Genomic DNA, 16,696 nt, shown 5'->3' on the forward strand with positions numbered 1-16,696 from the left:
CCACCGCTACCGGCCCCGGGTGGGTGAAGGAGCAGTGACATCACTTGGAATGGTCACACAATGGGAGCAGTGAGGTCATCACTTGGAATGGTCACACAATTGGAGCAGTGAGGTCATCACTTGGAATGGTCACACAATGTGAGCAGTGAGATCATCACTTGGAATGGTCACACAATTGGAGCAGTGAGGTCATCACTTGGAATGGTCACACAATGGGAGCAGTGAGGTCATCACTTGGAATGGTCACACAATGTGAGCAGTGAGATCATCACTTGGAATGGTCACACAATGGGAGCAGTGAGGTCATCACTTAGAATGTTCACACAATGGGAGCAGTGAGGTCATCACTTGGAATGGTCACACAATGGGAGCAGTGAGTTCGTCACTTGGAATGGTCACACAATGTGAGCAGTGCGTTCATCACTTGGAATGGTCACACAATGGGAGCAGTGAGGTCATCACTTGGAATGTTCACACAATGGGAGCAGTAAGGTCATCACTTGGAATGGTCACACAATGGGAACAGTGAGGTCATCACTTGGAATGGTCACACAATGGGAGCAGTGAGGTCATCACTTGGAATGGTCACACAATGGGAGCAGTGACGTCATCACTTGGAATGGTCACAATGGGAGCAGTGAGGTCATCACTTGGAATGGTCACACAATGGGCGCAGTGAGGTCATCACTTGGACTGGTCACACAATGGGAGCAGTGAGGTCATCACTGATGTAACTATCAATTCATCCAATGAAAAGCGACGAGTTAGGAAAGTAACTATAGGTTTTTATTGGCTAAATAACAGAGCCCACCCTCGTGGGTGATCGGATACAAGGAGGAATGCCAGCCAGTCGACTACCTTTATACCTGGGCAGGTAGGTGGAGTCATGGGCGGAGTCAGCAGTGGTCAGCCCAGGTATATCAGCGTGACAAGAGGCGACCTTGTATAGTGATACAACAGTGTGAACAGTGATAACCATAGAGTAACGATATAACAGTGTTAACTATAATGTAACGATAGTGAACGATAAAAGTGGTTTACCACATTCACCCCTTGTTTAGATTTGAGTCCGGCGGGGTGAAGTGTACTACCAGTTCTGGTATGTCAGTCTGTCCGGAGGCCTCGTAAGCCTTTCTGATCGTCGCAGCGGCGGTGTTGCATTATCCGGTGTTAATGCTGGTGTCTGCGTGGTCGGCGAAGGCTCGTGGGGTTCCGGCATGCCGTCTACCTTGGCTGGAATTGGGGGGGGTGGTGGGGGGGGGGGGCGGTGAAGGTGGTGTCTCCGGAGTGCCCGAGGGTGCGAGGTCTCGTAAGGAGACTGTGTCCTCCCGCCTGTCTGGGTATGCCACATAGGCGTACTGGGGGTTGGCGTGCAGGAGGTCCACCCTCTCGACCAGGGGGTCCGTTTTATGGGCCCTCACATGCTTTCGCAGCAAGACGGGCCCCGGAGAGGTCAGCCAGGTTGGTAGCGTGGTTCCCGTAGTCGACTTCCTGGGGAAAACAAACATTCGTTCATGGGGGGTGGCGTTGATGGCAGTGCAAAGTAGTGACCGGATGGAATGCAGCGCTGCCGGGAGGACTTCCTGCCAGCGGGAGGTTGGGAGGCCCTTAGACTTTAAGGCTAAGAGGACGGCCTTCCATACCGTCGCGTTCTCTCTTTCCACCTGGCCGTTCCCTCGGGGGTTGTAGCTGGTGGTCCTGCTTGCAGCAGTACCTCTCGCTAGTAGGAACTGACGGAGTTCCTCGCTCATGAAGGAGGAGCCCCGGTCACTATGTATATCGTTTGGGAACCCGAACAAGGCGAAGAGGTCGTTCAGGCATTTAATGACCGTGGTACTGGTCATGTCTGGGCAGGGGAAGGCAAAGGGGAAATGGGAGTACTCATCAACAATGTTGAGGAAGTACACATTACGGTCAGAGGACGGGAGGGGCCCCTTAAAGTCGATGCTCAGGCGCTCGAAGGGGCGGGTGGCCTTGATCAGGCTTGCTCTGTCCGGCCTAAAGAAGTGCGGTTTGCACTCGGCACAGGTCTGGCAGTTCCTGGTCATGGTCCTGACCTCCTCGATGGAGTAGGGCAGGTTGCGGGCCTTAATGAAGTGGTAAAGTCTGGTGACCCCGGGGTGGCAGAGGTCGTTGTGGAGGGTCTGAAGTCTATCACTTTGCGCGCTGGCGCATGTAATTCGTGACAGAGCATCGGGGGGTTCGTTCCGCTTACCTGGCCGGTACAAGATATCATAATCATAGGTGGAGAGCTCGATTTTCCACCTCAAGATCTTGTCATTCTTGATTTTGCCCCTCAGCTTGTTATTAAACATAAAAGCGACCGAACGTTGGTCGGTGAGGAGGGTAAATCGTTTGCCTGCCAGGTAGTGCCTCCAGCGTCGTACCGCCTCCACAATCGCCTGGGCCTCCTTCTCGACCGACGAGTGTCGGATCTCAGGGCCCTGTAGGGTCCTTGAGAAGAAGGCCACCGGTCTCCCCTCCTGGTTAAGGGTGGCGGCTAGGGCGAAGTCGGATGCATCGCTCTCGACTTGGAAGGGGATGGACTCATCCACTGCGTGCATTGTGGCCTTGGCAATGTCTCCCTTAATGAGGGAGAAGGCTGCGCACGCTTCCTCCGTAAGGGGGAAGGATGTGGACTTCATGAGGGGTCTGGCTTTGTCCGCATAATTGGGCACCCATTGGGCATAGTAGGCGAAGAGCCCCAGGTTTCTCTTCAGTGCCTTTGGACAGTGGGGGAGGGGTAGCTCCATGAGGGGGCGCATTCTTTCGGGGTCGGGGCTGATGACTCCGTTCTCTACTACACAGCCGAGGATGGCAAGGCGCGAGTGTTAAACACACATTTATCCTTATTGTAGGTGAGGTTGGGCCGTACGGAGGAATCTCTCCAGATTAACATCGTGGTCCTGCCGGTCGCGGCCGCAGATGGTGACGTTATCTAGATAGGGGAACGTGGCGTGCAGCCCGTTCTGGTCAACCATCCGGTCCATCTCCCTTTGGAAGACCGAAACCCCGTTGGTGACGCCGAAGGGAACCCTAAGGAAGTGGTAGAGGCGGCCGTTCGCCTCGAAGGCTGTATACTGGCGGTCCTCAGGGCGGATAGGGAGTTGGTGATAGGCCGACTTAAGGTCGATGGTGGAGAATACCCGGTACTGCGCAATCTGATTGACCATATCAGATATGTGGGGAAGGGGGTATGCGTCCAGCTGGGTGTACCTGTTTATGGTCTGGCTGTAGTCGATGCCCAGGCGGTTTTTATTGCCGGTCTTAACGACCACGACCTGGGCACGCCAGGGGCTGGTGCTCCCCTCGATGATGCCCTCCTTCAGGAGACGCTGCACCTCAGAGCTAATGAAAGCTCTGTCCCCGGCACTGTACCGCCTGCTCTTGGTAGCGACGGGTTTGCAGTCGGGGGTGAGGTTAGCGAACAGGGAAGGTGGCGGGACCTTGAGGGTGGATAGGCCGCAGGTGTTACGCGGTGGGCGGTTTAAAATCTGCTGGTTGTCGACTGAGTGGGGGGAGGGGTCCGCCGTATGCTAGCGTAACGCTTTGGAGGTGGGATTGGAAGTCTAGGCCTAGTAGGACGGCAGCGCATAGCTGGGGCAGGACGAGGAGTTTAAAATTTTTATACTCCGTACCCTTAACCGACAGGGTCACAACACAGTAGCCGCTGATGTCTGTGGCGTGTGACCTCGATGCCATCGAGATCCGGTTGCGCGTTGGCAGGACAGGGAGGGAGTAGTGGCTCACCGTGTCTGGGTGGATGAAGCTCTCCGTGCTTCCGCTGTCGAACAGGCAGGTCGTGGCGTGGCCGTTTACTTTGATGTCCATCATCGACTTGGACAGGTGATGCGGGCGGGCCTGGTCCAGTGTGACGGAGGCTAGTGTATAGCTGAGCGTGTTGTTGTAGTCTGCGGTTGAGGCGGTAGTCGGGTCTAGAGGCACGGTGGCGGGCGGGGGTGGTGGGTAAAATGGCGTCTCCCACGAGTCGGGACCAGCGGGAGCAGAGAGGAGGAGCTCGGGAGAAAACCCGGCGACCAGCGAGGCCCGAGACCAGTCGGGACCAGCGGGAGCAGTGAGTCGGAGCCCGGTATAAAAACCGGAGAGAGGCGAGGCCCGAGACCAGTCGGGACCAGCGGGAGCAGCGAGGAGGAGCTCGGGAGAAAACCCGGCGACCAGCGAGGCCCGAGACCAGTCGGGACCAGCGGGAGCAGTGTGGTGAGACCGGTATAAAAACCGGAGAGAGGCGAGGCCCGAGACCAGTCGGGACCAGCGGGAGCAGCGAGGAGGAGCTCGGGAGAAAACCCGGCGACCAGCGAGGCCCGAGACCAGTCGGGAGCAGTGTGGTGAGACCGGTATAAAAACCGGAGAGAGGCGAGGCCCGAGACCAGTCGGGACCAGCGAGGAGCTCGGGAGAAAACCCGGCGACCAGCGAGGCCCGAGACCAGTCGGGACCAGCGGGAGCAGTGTGGTGAGACCGGTATAAAAACCGGAGAGAGGCGAGGCCCGAGACCAGTCGGGACCAGCGGGAGCAGCGAGGAGGAGCTCGGGAGAAAACCCGGCGACCAGCGAGGCCCGAGACCAGTCGGGAGCAGTGTGGTGAGACCGGTATAAAAACCGGAGAGAGGCGAGGCCCGAGACCAGTCGGGACCAGCGGGAGCAGCGAGGAGGAGCTCGGGAGAAAACCCGGCGACCAGCGAGGCCCGAGACCAGTCGGGACCAGCGGGAGCAGTGAGTCGGAGCCCGGTATAAAAACCGGAGAGAGGCGAGGCCCGAGACCAGTCGGGACCAGCGGGAGCAGCGAGGAGGAGCTCGGGAGAAAACCCGGCGACCAGCGAGGCCCGAGACCAGTCGGGAGCAGTGTGGTGAGACCGGTATAAAAACCGGAGAGAGGCGAGGCCCGAGACCAGTCGGGACCAGCGAGGAGGAGCTCGGGAGAAAACCCGGCGACCAGCGAGGCCCGAGACCAGTCGGGACCAGCGGGAGCAGTGTGGTGAGACCGGTATAAAAACTGGAGAGAGGCGAGGCCCGAGACCAGTCGGGACCAGCGGGAGCAGCGAGGAGGAGCTCGGGAGAAAACCCAGCGACCAGCGAGGCCCGAGACCAGTCGGGACCAGCGGGAGCAGTGAGTCAGAGCCCGGTATAAAAACCGGAGAGAGGCGAGGCCCGAGACCAGTCAGGACCAGCGGGAGCAGCGAGGAGGAGCTCGGGAGAAAACCCGGCGACCAGCGAGGCCCGAGACCAGTCGGGAGCAGTGTGGTGAGACCGGTATAAAAACCGGAGAGAGGCGAGGCCCGAGACCAGTCGGGACCAGCGAGGAGGAGCTCGGGAGAAAACCCGGCGACCAGCGAGGCCCGAGACCAGTCGGGACCAGCGGGAGCAGTGTGGTGAGACCGGTATAAAAACCGGAGAGAGGCGAGGCCCGAGACCAGTCGGGACCAGCGGGAGCAGCGAGGAGGAGCTCGGGAGAAAACCCGGCGACCAGCGAGGCCCGAGACCAGTCGGGACCAGCGGGAGCAGTGAGTCGGAGCCCGGTATAAAAACCGGAGAGAGGCGAGGCCCGACCAACTCAGCAGCGGGGAGAGAGGTAAAAAGTAATCAGTGTGTGACGTCACCAGGGAGCAGGTAGGTGATTGGTTGGTGAGTATTTCTCTTTTTTCAATACAAGCTTGAATTCTGTGGTGTAGTGGGGATAGTTGGTAAATAAAGCGCCCTAGAGCATACCTGTAACTGGGGTATTGAATAAATTTTTTAAGTAATTAAAGGGGTAAGTCATGGCAGGAGAGTTCAGACCCGTGCTCTGCTCCTCCTGCTCCATGTGGGAAGTCAGGGATGCTGCCAGTGTCCCTGATGACCATGTGTGCGGGAAATGCATCCAGCTGCAGCTACTTGTAGACCGCATTGCGGCGCTCGAGCTGCGGGTGGATGAATTTTGGAGCATGCGCGATGCTGAAAGGCTCGTGGATAACACGTTTAGCGAGTTGTGCACGCCTCAGGGTAGGGCAGCACAGGGGGGTGACCATCAGGCGGAGCAACAAAGGCAGGCAGGTAGTGCGGGGAACCCCTGCGGACATCCCCCTTTCAAACAAGTATACCGCTTTGGATACTGTTGAGGGGGATGACTCACCAGGGGAAGGCAGCAGCGGCCAACTTCCTGGCACTGGGGGTGCTCCTGCTGCCCAGGAAGGGGGGAAAAAGAGTGGGAGAGCAATAGTGGTAGGGGATTCTATAGTAAGGGGAACAGATAGGCGTTTCTGTGGCCGTAGACGTGAATCCAGGATGGTTTGTTGCCTCCCTGGTGCCAGGGTCAAGGATGTCACTGAGCGGCTGCAGGGCATTCTGGAGGGGGAGGGAGAACAGCCAGTGGTCGTGGTCCACATTGGTACCAACGACATAGGTAAAAAGAGGGATGAGGTCCTGCAGCAAGAATTTAGGGAGCTAGGTGAAGGATTAAGGAGCAGGACCTCAAAGGTTGTAATCTCTGGATTACTCCCGGTGCCACGTGCTAGTAAGTATAGGAATAGGAAGATAGAACAGATGAATGCGTGGCTAAAGGGATGGTGCAGCGGGGAGGGCTTTAGTTTCCTGGATCACTGGGTCTGCTTCTGGGAAAGGTGGGACTTGTACAAGTCGGACGGTTTACACCTGAACCAGGGGGGAACCAATATCCTTGCGGGGAGGTTTGCTAGCACTGCTGGGGAGGGTTTAAACTAACTTGGCAGGGGGTTGGGGTACAGAGTGGAGCTATAGTAGGGGGTGATTTACAGCCAAATACAGAGGGAAAAACAAGTCAGCTGGGAAGGCAGAGCAAATATGTGAAGGCAAAAGAGAATATGGCAGGGCTGGAAGGCATTTATTTTAATGCAAGGAGTCTTGCAAATAAGGTGGATGAACTGAAGTTGTTGTTGAACACATGGGAGTACGATATTGTTGCTATCACGGAGACATGGTTGAGGGAGGGTCAGGACTGGCAGCTCAATATTCCGGGGTATAGAATCTTCAGGCGAGACAGAGGGGGGTGTAAAAGGGGAGGGGGTGTTGCAATATTAATTAAGGAGTCAATTACTGCTGTAAGGAGGGATGATATATTAGCGGGTTCCTCTAATGAGGCCATATGGGTAGAACTTAAAAACAAAAAGGGGGCAAGCACTTTGCTGGGAGTGTACTATAGGCCCCCAAACAGTCAGGGGGAGATAGAGGAACAGATATGTAGGCAAATCTCAGAGAAGTGCGAAAATAATAGGGTAATAATAGTGGGGGATTTCAACTTCCCCAATATAAATTGGGACAGTCAGAGTGTGAAAGGCTTAGAGGGTGCAGAATTCTTAAAGTGCATCCAGGAGAGCTTTTTGAGCCAACATGTAGAAAGTCCTACAAGAGAGGGGGCGGTACTGGACCTAATTCTGGGGAATGTAGCCGGGCAAGTGGTGGAAGTGTCAGTAGGAGAGCATTTTGGCGACAGTGACCATAATTCGGTGAGATTTAAGGTGGTCATGGAAAAAGACAAAGACGGCCCAGAAATAAGGGTTCTAAATTGGGGGAAGGCCGATTTTAATATGATAAGGCAGGATCTGGCCAAAGTGGACTGGGAGCAGCTACTTATAGGAAAATCCACATCAAAACAGTGGGAGACTTTCAGAAGGGAAATAGAGAGAGTACAACGCCAACATGTTCCTGTAAAGGTCAAGGGTGGGACCAACAAGCAAAGGGAACCTTGGATGACAAGGGATATACAAAAATGCATTAGAAATAAAAGGGGGGCTTTTGGCAGTTACAAAAGACTAAAGACAGAAGAAGCCCTACAGGAGTATAAAAAGTGCAGGGGCATACTTAAAAAAGAAATTAGGAGGGCGAGGAGGGGCCATGAAATAACACTGGCGAGCAAAATAAAGGAAAATCCTAAGATGTTTTATAAGTATATTAAGGGCAAGAGGATAACCAGGGAAAGGGTAGGGCCCATTAGGAACCAAAGTGGCAATCTGTGTGTAGAGCCAGAGGATGTAGGCGGGGTTTTAAATGAATTTTTTGCATCTGTGTTCACTATGGAGAAAGACGATGCAGACATAGAAATCGGGCAAGGGGACTGTGACATACTTGAACATATTAGCATCGAGAGGGAGGAGGTGCTAGCGGTTTTAGCGGGCCAAAAAGTGGATAAATCCCCAGGCCCGGACGAGATGTATCCCAGGCTGCTGTGGGAGGCAAGGGAGGAGATTGCAGGGGCTCTGACACAAATTTTCAGAACCTCTCTGGCCACAGGGGATGTACCAGAGGACTGGAGAACAGCTAACGTAGTACCATTATTCAAGAAGGGTAGCAGGGATAAACCAGGGAATTACAGGCCAGTGAGTCTAACATCTGTGGTGGGGAAATTATTGGAAAAAATTCTGAGGGACAAAATTAATCTCCACTTGGAGAGGCAAGGATTAATCGGGAACAGTCAGCATGGCTTTGTCAAGGGTAAATCATGTCTAACAAATCTGATCGAATTTTTCGAGGGGGTGACTAGTGGGGTGGATGAGGGAAATGCTGTGGATGTGGTTTACATGGACTTCAGTAAAGCTTTTGACAAAGTCCCGCATAGGAGACTGGTCAAGAAGGTAAGAGCCCATGGGATCCAGGGTGCCTTGGCGCGTTGGATCCTAAACTGGCTGAGTGGCAGGAGGCAGAGGGTGATGGTCGAAGGTTGCTTTTGTGACTGGAAGCCTGTGTCCAGTGGGGTACCTCAGGGATCGGTGCTGGGTCCCTTGCTGTTTGTGATCTACATTAATGATTTGGATGAAAATGTAAAAGGTATGATTAGTAAGTTCGCAGATGACACGAAAATTGGTGGGGTGGTAAATTGCGAGGAGGAAAGCCTCCGGCTACAGGACGATATAAACGGGTTGGTCAGATGGGCGGAGAAGTGGCAAATGGAATTTAACCCTGAAAAGTGCGAGGTGATGCATTTTGGACGGACAAATAAGGCAAGGGAATACACAATGAGTGGTAGGACCCTAGGAAGTACAGAGGGTCAGAGGGACCTTGGTGTACATGTACATAGATCCCTGAAGGCAGCGGAGCAGGTAGATAAGGTGGTTAAAAAGGCATATGGGATACTTGCCTTCATTAGCCGAGGCATAGAATATAAGAGCAGGGAGGTTATGATGGAGCTGTACAAAACGCTGGTGAGGCCACAGCTGGAGTACTGTGTGCAGTTCTGGTCGCCTCACTATAGGAAGGATGTGATTGCTTTGGAGAGGGTGCAGAGAAGATTCACCAGGATGTTACCTGGGATGGAGCGCCTCAGCTATGAAGAGAGGCTGGACAGGCTGGAGTTGTTTTCCTTGGAGCAGAGAAGGCTGAGGGGGGACCTGATTGAGGTGTACAAAATAATGAGGGGCATAGATAGGGTAGATAAAGAGGAACTTTTCCCCTTAGTGGGGGGGTCAATAACAAGGGGGCATAGATTCAGGGTAAGGGGCAGGAGATTTAGAGGGGATTTGAGGAGGAACTTTTTCACCCAGAGGGTGGTTGGAATGTGGAACTCAATGCCTGAAAGGGTGGTGGAGGCAGGAACCCTCACAACATTCAAGAAGCATTTGGATGAGCACTTGAAATGCCATTGCATACAAGGCTATGGACCAAATGCTGGAAAATGGGATTAGACTGGACAGGGATGGATGGGCGGCGCAGACACGATGGGCCGAAGGGCCTCTTTCTGTGCTGTAAAACTCTATGACTCTATGAGGTTGGACAAAATGGCGGAGAAGATGGCTGCCCCCATAACTCACATGAGGCACTGCTGGTGTCGGTTGCCTGGATCAAAGATGGCCGCCCCCATGACTCACGTGTGGGGATGCTGGCCTCTGTGGCCTTGATGGAAGATGGCCGCCCCCACAGCTCGCATGAGGCACTGCTGGCCTCTGATGATCCACCTCTGCAGGCCTTGGCGAAGTGGCCTTTCTTCATGCAGTTTGAGCAGGTAGAGTTCCTGGCTGGGCAGCGCGCCCTCGGGTGTTTCGCCTGGCCGCAGAAGAAGCAGCCGGCGGCCCGATCGCGGGGGTCAGAGGTCGCAGCCGGTACCGGGGGGTGGCGGTCCCGATCGGCTCCGGGACGCCGACACTGAGGTAGGTCCCGGGGGGGGGGGGGGGGGGGGGGGGGGTGTGCTGCGGTGGGTATTGGGGTCGGTCCCGAGTCCCAGGGTCGCAGGTTACAGTACCTTGAGTATGCCTCGAGGTCCCGATGGGCCACTTCTAGGGAGCGAGCGAGGGCTGCAGCTTTGTCCAGGTCGAGGTCGTTTGCTTCCAGTAGTCTTTGCCGTGAGTAGTCGGACCGCAGGCCTTTCACGAAGGCATCGCGGACATGGTCTTCAGTATTTTCTGCCGCCGTTACCGCTTTAAAGTTACAGTCTCTGCCGAGTGCTTGCAGCACCTGTAAAAATTCATCCACGGTCTCTCCTGGCTGTTGCGGGTGGGATCTTAGGAGGTGTCTGGCATACATGGAATTTACCAGGCTCAGGTACTGTCGTTTCAGCCGGTTGATGGTGTCCTCGTATGTTTTAAGGTCCCGGATGAGTGCGAATACTTTAGGGCTCACTTGGGCGGTCAGAACTCTTAGCTTGGATCTCTGAGGCACGCCGGATTCTCCCAGGTTGGACTCGAAACAGCTCAGCCAGTGTTCGAAGTCGAGGGCTGAGTTTGCAGCCTGTGGGTTTAGATCCAGGTACGGTGGTCTGAGGGCTCGCAGCCAGGCCGGCTGCTGTGGCTGTTGTAGCTCGGCGTCTGACGGCTGCTGTGGCTGTTGTAGCTGGGCGTCTGGCTGGTCGTTTGACTGCTCGCTTTGCTGCTCAGGGAACGACATTTTAAAATTTAGCCAATAAAATTGATATAAGTATCAATTCAGCCAATGAAAAGCGACGAGTTAGGAAAGTAACTATAGGTTTTTATTGGCTAAATAACAGAGCCCACCCTCGTGGGTGATCGGATACAAGGAGGAATGCCAGCCAGTCGACTACCTTTATACCTGGGCAGGTAGGTGGAGTCATGGGCGGAGTCAGCAGTGGTCAGCCCAGGTATATCAGCGTGACAAGAGGCGACCTCGTATAGTGATACAACAGTGTGACCAGTGATAACCATAGAGTAACGATATAACAGTGATAACTATAGTGTAACGATAGTGAACGATAAAAGTGGTTTACCACAATCACTTGGAATGGTCACACAATGGGAGCAGTGAGGTCATCACTTGGACTGGTCACACAATGGGAGCAGTGAGGTCATCACTTGGAATGGTCACACAATGGGAGCAGTGAGGTCATCACTTGGAATGGTCACACAATGGGAGCAGTGAGGTCATCACTTGGAATGGTCACACAATGGGAGCAGTGAGGTCATCACTTGGAATGGTCACACAATGGGAGCAGTGAGGTCATCACTTGGAATGGTCACACAATGGGAGCAGTGAGGTCATCACTTGGAATGGTCACACAATGGGAGCAGTGAGGTCATCACTTGGAATGGTCACACAATGGGAGCAGTGAGGTCATCACTTGGACTGTTCACACAATGGGAGCAGTGAGGTCATCACTTGGACTGTTCACACAATGGGAGCAGTGAGGTCATCACTTGGACTGTTCACACAATGGGAGCAGTGAGGTCATCACTTGGAATGGTCACACAATGGGAGCAGTGAGGTCATCACTTGGCATGGTCACACAATGGGAGCAGTGAGGTCATCACTTGGAATGGTCACACAATGGGAGCAGTGAGGTCATCACTTGGACTGGTCACACAATGGGAGCAGTGAGGTCATCACTTGGAATGGTCACACAATGGGAGCAGTGAGGTCATCACTTGGAATGGTCACACAATGGGAGCAGTGACGTCATCACTTGGAATGGTCACACAATGGGAGCAGTGAGGTCATCACTTGAACTGTTCACACAATGGGAGCAGTGAGGTCATCACTTGGAATGGTCACACAATGGGAGCAGTGAGGTCATCACTTGGAATGGTCACACAATGGGAGCAGTGAGGTCATCACTTGGAATGTTCACACAATGGGAGCAGTGAGGTCATCACTTGGCATGGTCACACAATGGGAGCAGTGAGGTCATCACTTGGAATGGTCACACAATGGGAGCAGTGAGGTCATCACTTGGAATGTTCACACAATGGGAGCAGTGAGGTCATCACTTGGCATGGTCACACAATGGGAGCAGTGAGGTCATCACTTGGAATGGTCACACAATGGGAGCAGTGAGGTCATCACTTGGAATGGTCACACAATGGGAGCAGTGAGGTCATCACTTGGACTGTTCACACAATGGGAGCAGTGAGGTCATCACTTGGAATGGTCACACAATGGGAGCAGTGACATCACTCGGACTGGTCACACAATGGGAGCAGTGAGGTCATCACTTGGACTGTTCACACAATGGGAGCAGTGAGGTCATCACTTGGAATGGTCACACAATGGGAGCAGTGAGGTCATCACTTGACATGGTCACACAATGGGAGCAGTGAGGTCATCACTTGGACTGTTCACACAATGGGAGCAGTGAGGTCATCACTTGGAATGGTCACACAATGGGAGCAGTGAGGTCATCACTTGAACTGTTCACACAATGGGAGCAGGGAGGTCATCACTTGGAATGGTCACACAATGGGAGCAGTGAGGTCATCACTTGGCATGGTCACACAATGGGAGCAGTGAGGTCATCACTTGGAATGGTCACACAATGGGAGCAGTGAGGTCATCACTTGGACTGGTCACACAATGGGAGCAGTGAGGTCAACACTTGGAATGGTCACACAATGGGAGCAGTGAGGTCATCACTTGGAATGGTCACACAATGGGAGCAGTGAGGTCATCACTTGGAATGGTCACACAATGGGAGCAGTGAGGTCATCACTTGGAATGGTCACACAATGGGAGCAGTGAGGTCATCACTTGGAATGGTCACACAATGGGAGCAGTGAGGTCATCACTTGGAATGGTCACACAATGGGAGCAGTGAGGTCATCACTTGGAATGGTCACACAATGGGAGCAGTGAGGTCATCACTTGGAATGGTCACACAATGGGAGCAGTGAGGTCATCACTTGGACTGTTCACACAATGGGAGCAGTGAGGTCATCACTTGGACTGTTCACACAATGGGAGCAGTGAGGTCATCACTTGGAATGGTCACACAATGGGAGCAGTGAGGTCATCACTTGGAATGGTCACACAATGGGAGCAGTGAGGTCATCACTTGGAATGTTCACACAATGGGAGCAGTGAGGTCATCACTTGGAATGGTCACACAATGGGAGCAGTGAGGTCATCACTTGGACTGTTCACACAATGGGAGCAGTGAGGTCATCACTTGGACTGTTCACACAATGGGAGCAGTGAGGTCATCACTTGGAATGGTCACACAATGGGAGCAGTGAGGTCATCACTTGGAATGGTCACACAATGAGAGCAGTGAGGTCATCACTTGCAATGTTCACACAATGGGAGCAGTGACGTCATCACTTGGAATGTTCACACAATGAGAGCAGTGACGTCATCACTTGGAATGGTCACACAATGGGAGCAGTGAGGTCATCACTTGGACTGGTCACACAATGGGAGCAGTGAGGTCATCACTTGGAATGGTCACACAATGGGAGCAGTGAGGTCATCACTTGGAATGGTCACACAATGGGAGCAGTGAGGTCATCACTTGGAATGGTCACACAATGGGAGCAGTGAGGTCATCACTTGGAATGGTCACACAATGGGAGCAGTGAGGTCATCACTTGGAATGGTCACACAATGGGAGCAGTGAGGTCATCACTTGGAATGGTCACACAATGGGAGCAGCGAGGTCATCACTTGGAATGGTCACACAATGGGAGCAGTGAGGTCATCACTTGGAATGGTCACAATGGGAGCAGTGAGGTCATCACTTGGAATGGTCACACAATGGGAGCAGTGAGGTCATCACTTGGAATGGTCACACAATGGGAGCAGTGAGGTCATCACTTGGAATGGTTACACAATGGGAGCAGTGAGGTCATCACTTGGAATGGTCACACAATGGGAGCAGTGATGTCATCACTTCGAATGGTCACACAATGGGAGCAGTGAGGTCATCACTTGGACTGTTCACACTTCCACACTCAGTCCGCGTCTTGTTCCCCGAAGTAACTCCAGCTGTTTTTTTCCGGATGAACTGAACTGATTCCCCCTCAGCCTGAAACAGATTAAAGATTAAACAGGAAATAAACAGATTGAACAACAGTGTAAATAACCGCGAGACTGGGGGTAATATTTCAATAATAATTACAGACAAATATTCCCCAGAAAAGTGACTGAATCCCACTGATATTTTATTTATTACATTAAACATTAACACAAACACTCACCAGATCCGCTCCAGACTCCTGCAGGTCAGTATGAGGCGGCGGAGAGCGGGGACAGATTGGTCTGTGAAGGAGTTTCCTCCCAGGTCCAGATCCCTCAGTGAGCGCATTGTACTGAGAGCGGAGGCGAGATCCTTGGCACAAGAATCTGTGAGACCGACTTCATCCAGCCTGGGGATCAGAGAGAGAAATAACCGGAATCAGAGTCAATCCCCAGAGTTTATTAATAACACTATTGCTGATACTAATAATAATGTTCAGTGTCAGACATCCAGTTATTATAAACACAATCTCACACAGTCTGGTACTTACTCCAGTGTCTGAATTTTACAGTCCGGGTTCCTCAGAGCCACAGACAGTAGTTTCACTCCTGGATCTCCCAGATTATTATAACTCAGGTCCAGATCCGTCAGTGAGCGGTTTGTACTGAGAGCGGAGGCGAGATCCTCGGTACAAGAATCTGTGAGACCGACCATACACAGACTGGGGATCAGAGAGAGAAATAACAGGAATCAGAGTAACTCCCCAGAGTTTATTAATAACACTATTACTGATACTAATAATAATGTCCAGTGTCAGACATCCAGTTATTATAAACACAATCTCACACAGTCTGGTACTTACTCCAGTTTCTGTATTTTACAGTCCGGGTTCCTCAGAGCCACAGACAGTAGTTTCACTCCTGAATCTCCCAGTTTATTATAACTCAGGCTCAGATCCGTCAGTGAGTGGTTTGTACTGAGAGCGGAGGCGAGATCCTCGGTACAAGAATCTGTGAGACCGACCATACACAGACTGGGGATCAGAGAGAGAAATAACAGGAATCAGAGTAACTCCCCAGAGTTTATTAATAACACTATTACTGATACTAATAATAATGTCCAGTGTCAGACATCCAGTTATTATAAACACAATCTCACACAGTCTGGTACTTACTCCAGTTTCTGTATTTTACAGTCCGGGTTCCTCAGAGCCACAGACACTAGTTTCACTCCTGAATCTCCCAGTTCATTATAACTCAGGTCCAGATCCGTCAGTGAGCGGTTTGTACTGAGAGCGGAGGCGAGATCCTCGGCACAAGAATCTGTGAGACCGACACGACCCAGCCTGGGGATCAGAGAGAGAAATAACAGGAATCAGAGTCAATCCCCAGAGTTTATTAATAACACTATTACTGATACTAATAATAATGTTCAGTGTCAGACATCCAGTTATTATAAACACAATCTCACACAGTCTGGTACTTACCCCAGTGTCTGTATTTTACAGTCCGGGTTCCTCAGAGCCACAGACAGTAGTTTCACTCCTGAATCTCCCAGTTTATTGCCATTCAGACTAAAAAGAAACAGAGAGAGAGAAACAAACTGAATCAAAGTCCGGATCTGATATACTTTTCTCTCTAGGATATTACAGCAATCACTGAAAGTACTTCAGGAAATTAATAACCCGCTTTTCCCCGTCGGCAACGGTCGGCGGGGCTGGGGCTGGTGGAGGGTCGGGCGGGGGCCTGGGTCGGGGGAGGGTCGGGCGGGGGCCGGGGGTCAGGGTGGGGTTGGTGTTGGGTGCGGCGGGGGTCAGGGTGGGGTTGGTGTTGGGTGCGGCGGGGGTCAGGGTGGGGTTGGTGTTGGGTGCGGCCGGGGTCGGGGGAGGGTTGGGAGTTTCGGGGCCGGGGTCGGCAGAGGGTCAGGTGGGTCCAGGGTCGGGCGGAGGGTCGGGCGGGGCCGGGGTCGGGCCGGGGCCGGCAGAGGGTCGGGAGGGGCCGGGCTGGGGCAGGGTCAGGCGGGGCCGGCGGAGGGTCGGCAGAGGGTTGGGCGGGGCCCGGGGCAGGGTCGGGCGGAGGGTCGGGCCGGCGGTGGGACGGGCAGGGCCGGGGTTGGGCGGGGCCAGGGTCGGGCCGGGGACAGCGGAGGGTCGGGCGGGGCCGGGGCAGGGTCGGCAGAGGGTCGGGCGGGGCCCGGGGCAGGGTCGGGCCGGCGGAGGGTCGGGCAGGGCCGGGGTTGGGCGGGCGGAGCCGGGGTTGGGCCGGCGGAGGGTCGGGCGGGGCCGGGTCAGGTCGCCGGAGGGTCGGGCGGGGCTGGGGTCGGCGGAGGATCGGGTGGGGCCGGCGGAGGGTCGGGGGTCGGTGGAGGGTCGGTTGAGGTCGGTGGAGGGTCGGGGGCGGGTCGGGTGTGTCCGGGGTCGGGGGTCACGGCCTCACTCTGGGGAATTGGGGGAAGCGGGTTTGATGACACACATTGACTTTGCCCATTGTGCTCTGTGTTCTACAGTATTGAGGTTCGACAAACACTGACATCAGCACAGAGGAGCTCGGCTGCACCCAG

General features: G+C 53.8%; 2 protein-coding genes across 3 annotated transcripts in view; both read right to left on the bottom strand.

Annotated features, from left to right (window-relative positions):
• Positions 1-999: 999 nt before the first annotated feature.
• Positions 1,000-11,318, bottom strand: LOC147096560 (uncharacterized). Its single transcript, XM_085975374.1, has 2 exons — positions 10,202-11,318; positions 1,000-1,491 (listed from the first exon to the last, which is right to left on the bottom strand). Exons 1-2 carry the CDS (start codon positions 10,840-10,842, stop codon positions 1,161-1,163), a joined length of 972 nt encoding a protein of 323 aa, XP_085831500.1. The 5' UTR covers positions 10,843-11,318; the 3' UTR covers positions 1,000-1,160.
• A 43-nt stretch (positions 11,319-11,361) lies between these two features.
• Positions 11,362-16,696, bottom strand: part of LOC147096561 (NACHT, LRR and PYD domains-containing protein 3-like) — a 254,802-nt gene continuing 249,467 nt past the window's right edge. For both annotated transcript variants that reach the window (XM_085975366.1, XM_085975367.1), the window contains 6 exons: positions 15,624-15,710; positions 15,312-15,482; positions 15,000-15,170; positions 14,688-14,858; positions 14,379-14,546; positions 11,362-14,206 (listed from right to left, as the gene is read on the bottom strand). In XM_085975366.1, coding sequence (XP_085831492.1) covers positions 14,119-14,206; positions 14,379-14,546; positions 14,688-14,858; positions 15,000-15,170; positions 15,312-15,482; positions 15,624-15,710 — 856 coding nt within the window. In that variant the 3' untranslated portion in view covers positions 11,362-14,118. The remainder of the gene's footprint in view (positions 14,207-14,378; positions 14,547-14,687; positions 14,859-14,999; positions 15,171-15,311; positions 15,483-15,623; positions 15,711-16,696) is intronic.

This window comes from Somniosus microcephalus, unplaced genomic scaffold (genome assembly GCF_052327205.1).
Source record: "Somniosus microcephalus isolate GS21.2 unplaced genomic scaffold, FLI_Smic_1.0 unresolved_chr1, whole genome shotgun sequence".
Classification (NCBI taxonomy): domain Eukaryota; kingdom Metazoa; phylum Chordata; class Chondrichthyes; order Squaliformes; family Somniosidae; genus Somniosus; species Somniosus microcephalus.

Excerpts from the sequence above, each read along its gene's own strand:
- LOC147096560 (XM_085975374.1), bottom strand. The coding sequence starts at position 10,842 with ATGTCGTTCCCTGAGCAGCAAAGCGAGCAGTCAAACGACCAGCCAGAC. Across the intron at positions 1,492-10,201 it reads GACCTCGAGGCATACTCAAG|GAAGTCGACTACGGGAACCA; the intron begins GTACTGTAACCT and ends TGTTTTCCCCAG.